Source organism: Asparagus officinalis, chromosome 7 (genome assembly GCF_001876935.1).
Source record: "Asparagus officinalis chromosome 7, Aspof.V1, whole genome shotgun sequence".
Lineage (NCBI taxonomy): Eukaryota > Viridiplantae > Streptophyta > Magnoliopsida > Asparagales > Asparagaceae > Asparagus > Asparagus officinalis.
Genome location: NC_033800.1, coordinates 16352679 through 16357678, shown reverse-complemented (window position 1 = coordinate 16357678; position 5000 = coordinate 16352679). Strand labels below are relative to the sequence as shown.

The following is a 5000-nucleotide window of genomic DNA, read 5'->3' as shown; positions in this document are numbered from 1 at the left end:
GAATAATAAATACGGGACCATTTTCACTTCAACCGAGACCCAATTAATGAAGCGTTACGGTGGACCCCATTAAAACTGCCCCAATTCAATTCAATTCTCTCCGAGCTCTGAGCTCGAGCTCTAATGGCGAGAATTCAGTGAGAGGACAATCGACAGAGAACGATGCCGATTGTTAGGTATGAGATTAGGAATGAGTTAGGGTTAGGGAGCTCGAAGCTCTATGGAGCTGCAGCGACGAGGGAGGACTCTGAAGCTTTGCTCGAAGGAGTTGCTGTTGCTGGGCTCGTTGGGATCTTGAAGCAGTTGGGGGATCTCGCTGAGTAAGTTTAGTTGTTTGATTTGTGATGATGCATTTGCTTAATCTTTGTTTGGTTGTTATTGTGTTGTGTTTTAGTTTCTGTGATTAATTTGAGTTGAAGCTTAGTTTAGAATGTGAGGACCCGCATTGTTGCAAATTGTGGGGTAATGTGAACCCTATAACAGCAAAGGTTAGAGATTTTTAGGGGAAAAGTAGGATTTTCAGGAAAAGCAGTTAGTTTTGCAAGTATTTTTGAGCATGTGATGGCCTGCATTGTTGCAGAAAATTTTGTAGCAAGAAATACCATTCTTTTGAATATTGCAAATTTTGCAGTAATGTGAACCCTATGATAGAAACGATTGAAATTTTTTTTTTTTAAGGAAAAGGAGTGTTAATCAGGTTAAATTTTCTTTTTCCAAGGTTTTCTGTTAGGACAAAGCATTTGAAATCTTATAGAATGAAAGCTTTTATGGTGTGATAGGCTTGCAGATGATATTAACTTTTTGATGTGTTATGCTCTATATTGACTACTGACTAGGGAATCATAAGATCTGGAGTTTAGGCCGTTATTCTTCTTGGACAATATTTAGCGTGCATCTTTTGAGTTCAGTTACACATAAGCTTCAATTATGTGTTTACATTTATGTATAGATATAACGAGATGCTTGCTTATGGTCCAAAATCTCATCAAGTTGGCAAAAGTTAAAAAAATAAAATAAAATAAAAAGGGGGTAAACACATGTTTATAGAATCCGCATTTCTAATATTCAGTGTTGCATTTACTGTCAGGTTTGATGCTATAACAGATACCAAATATTTTTTGTCTTGAATCAAAAGAGAAAACTATTCGAACCACATTTTTGTAATTCCTATGTGGATATATGCTTTGTGTATCTTCTACTTGCAAATGGAGATTGCAGCTTGCGCCGGTTTCTCTGCAAAGGCATGCATCTCCGCTCAGTAGCAATTAGCACTCCCTGGAAAAGAATAGCACATAGAACTATTAAAAAAAAATTATGCGAGTCTACTAGCAAGACAATCATAATTGGCTGTAATAGTGGAAATCAGTTTTACCTTCAAAGTTTTGAGACCATTCTTGTGCATTTCTACAGGATATGTATGATTTGTCCATATTATCAGGAAATAAGGTTTCTTGATTTAATCGGCACAAGAATGTACACAGAAATTCCCGAATCCCTATATCTGGGAATTGAGATTTGCCTTTCTCTACAGATATCAAATGTGATCAATGAGTTTAAAGCCAAAAGAGGAAGAAGAAACATTGACAATCGATAAACTATTATTTGTTGAGTTTTACACATACAGTACACTGTTATTAGTTACTAGTTAACATGCAGTCCTGTGTACTGGAAGTTGGACCTTAGCCTAACAGTGGAAGAAGAAAAAAATTAATGGAAATCAACCATATGGCAGTGACATATTAAGTTTTGGACCTATGTAACTGTGTTTTTCACCATATGGTAGTTACATATTAATCGACTATATGTTGAGCTTCACACATACAGTTACTAAGTAACATGCACTCTGTGTACTAGGAGTTGGACCTTAGGTCAGCAGTGAACACATCTCTGGCTCAGTTATATAGGTTTAAAATTTAACATGTCACTACCATATGGTAGATTTTCCTGTTAATTTTTTTGCTCTACTGTTGCAAGTGTAAGCATATTATGCTATCATAAGCTGGAAGATGAAAGCATACTTTACTGATAGAATCATGAATCAGACTAACCTAACAGTATGATTAGATTATATGTAATGTAAACATTCAGTCCAAAGTCATCACCTTAAGTTGGGGTATAGATTCTATGTGAGCGCGTGTGTGCAGAAGTGGGGGTTTTCCAGTCCCCTCCAAAGCTTTGTGAAGGCTATGCCTCTAGTTTCTTTTCTTGCTTTTTCTAGGTACCAAAAATGCTTTTCAGCTAAGCAGAAATGAAGCACGTAAAATTAAATTAGTTAGATTTGAGAGGAGCTGATGGTCTGCTTAGTAAGAGGGAGGTCAAAAGAATAAATTTCAATTTCTGAGAAGTGCTGAGTCAAAGCGTACATCTAGTTGGTGCCAGCAGTAGAAAAAAAGCATGTTGAGATCAACTATTCACAATTTTCTATGAACAATTAGTATAGAAGTTTGTTAAAGCATTACTTTTAATTTTATTAAGTAAACGTTCTCCAAATTTACCTTGCGCCTTTTGACCCTCACGTATGGATCGAATTTGCTTCTATCTACCGAATCCCTATATTTATTTGTAAAAGTGTTTAACATCTAAAAGATCAGACGCCGAAACGATAGCAATGAAAAGATATTTCTGCAATAAAGAGAAAAAGGAAACTTAAATATATGATTAATTCAAGTTTACCTTTACCATATTCAAAATCTTTATGGGTTGTCTGGGATCGGTTTCTTATCCGTAACGAAAGTATGCTCCAAGAAGTAGCCTTAGGAATGGGATTGTATCCTTATCCTCAACAAAAATATGATCCAAGAAATAGCCTTAGGAATGGGATCGTATCCTTTTCTCAACAAAAGTATGATCCAAGAAGTAGCCTTGATCCCCTGCGCATACACTCTCTTGATCTTCTAGTCCTTAATTGTATTTGATTTTTTCTTATCACTATGTAATTTGCTCCATCTTGCTAAATTTATAGACATGGGAATGATCTATACTTGGAAAGTTGTTTACTGGACATTCTACCTTTCCATATTATCTTGCTCATAATTCGAAGAATCTACTAATACGCTCTCTTGGATATAATGAAAGATCTTCATGCATAAATGTACTCTTTGATCATTTCATATTCATGTTCTCATAATCTGAATATGTCTTCTTTCTTTTCGATTTATCATAGTCTTTGATACATGAACATGCAGTAGAGGAGAGATGATTCATGTACTGAAATTATGTGGGAGATGAACATTTCAAGCACCTAGAAATTGTTTTTTTAAGTGCTTAGATCATAATGATTTCATTATATCTTAAATGGTCTCTTATTGGATATACTAGTTTTCTTATGCATGAACATCCATGCATGTGGAAATAGTGATTTGCTCACTTTTTTACATCACCATAAAATCAATTACCCAAAGGTGTGGACTAACAGTGACAATACATATAAAAGAAACTTGGTGTTGCCCCTCACGTGGTCCTCTGTGCCACATGGATGGCCTTCAGTGTAAACACAACTTGGTTTTAAGTTTAATAAATAGGGTAAATAAACAAATTCAGTGCCATTGATTAAATTTGAAAGTAAGACCTCTTGAAATTGACAGCAATTGTTGCGAAGAAGGCCCATTAACTTTAATGGATATCTCATATCTGGCTAATATGCTTGGAGTGCTTATCGACTTAATGCGAAAACCCCTATCTCTATCTGAGTCCTCTAAGTCTCATATTTAGGTATCTATCCATCTTACTCCTTTCTGATATGGGACTAAAGACCCTCCCTTCCTGTTTCTTATTTCACTCCTTTTGACATCTTTAAACAGGGTCGAGTCAAAATCTCAAACCATAAAGTGTAGAAAATGTTGTTGGGCAGAACACTAAGATCACCTGTCATGTTCCTATTCTCCTTCTAGGATTTCGTCCTGGCATGAATGTTTAAGCATACATCTGAGGCTTGTTGCTGCGAGTTAAACCTTGCACATCTGTTATCTAACGTTGGAGTGTGTCTCAACTTCTTGAAGTTGTAACCAGGACATATCTAATCTGCTTGCACCAGCGAACTTATATTATGGTAAGGTCACACCATAATCCACTGCTAATATTTCTGCTTAATTCCTTTTAGAATATAAAGCTATAACCCTCAAGCCTCACTACGACTTCAAGTTCTGGTGCATTGGCAGTGTTGACATATTAGTATAGTTAAGGGGCTTATATGTAAGATGTGTTTTGTAGGGCTTATATAAGCCCATGTTATCTTATCAATGAGATTAGGGTTTCTATTCCAATATGATATCAGAGCCACCAAAACCCTAGCCGCCATCGTGGGGCTGACTCGGGTTGGGCTATCGGGTTGGGGCGGTCAAAGGGTGGGGGGGGGCTGAGGTCGATCGAGACAAGAGGGGGGGGCTGCTGTCGCACAAAAGGGGGGGATGGCTGTAGAACAAAAAAATAGGGGGGGCTGCTGTCGACAAAAGGGGGAGGGCTGTTGTCGAACAGGGGGTGCAGTGCGAACAGGGGGGTGCGGTGGCGTGTCCGTGGTAGGGGGAGCTGCGTGGGGGGGGGCTGCCGATGGGGGGAGGCCTGCTGCCGTGGTTGAGCGGTGTGAAGGGCGGGTCTCCGCGTGGGGGAATGTGCCCGTTGAGGGGGGGGGGGGGAGGGAGGCCGGCGGCGGCTAGGGGTTTTGGTGGGGCTCAGGGTTTGGTCGGCTCTGATTGCATATTCGATAAGAACAGCCTCAATCTCATTGATAAGATAACAATGGGCTATATAAGCCTCAAAACACATCTTACATATGAACCCCTTAACTATACTAATATGTCACACTGCATGCACCAGAACTTGAAGTCGTAGTGAGGCTGTGAGGTTATAAGCTTATATACCCCCCCCCCCCCCTCTAAAAGGAATTAGCAGAAATGATTAGCAGTGGATTATGGTGTGACCTTACCATAATATAAGTTCGCTGGTGCAAGCAGATTAGATAGTCCTGGGTTACAACTGTCAAGAACGTTGAGATCACAGCCCAA

At 38.8% G+C, this 5000-nt stretch overlaps 1 protein-coding gene across 2 annotated transcripts in view; it reads left to right on the top strand.

Moving 5' to 3' along the window:
* The window catches only part of LOC109848217 (protein SCAR4), a 17441-nt gene that overhangs the window by 143 nt on the left and 12298 nt on the right, over positions 1–5000 (top strand). For both annotated transcript variants that reach the window (XM_020417613.1, XM_020417612.1), the window contains exon 1: positions 1–320. This exon is cut by the window's left edge. In XM_020417613.1, the coding sequence (XP_020273202.1) occupies positions 163–320 (158 nt within the window). In that variant the 5' untranslated portion in view covers positions 1–162. The remainder of the gene's footprint in view (positions 321–5000) is intronic.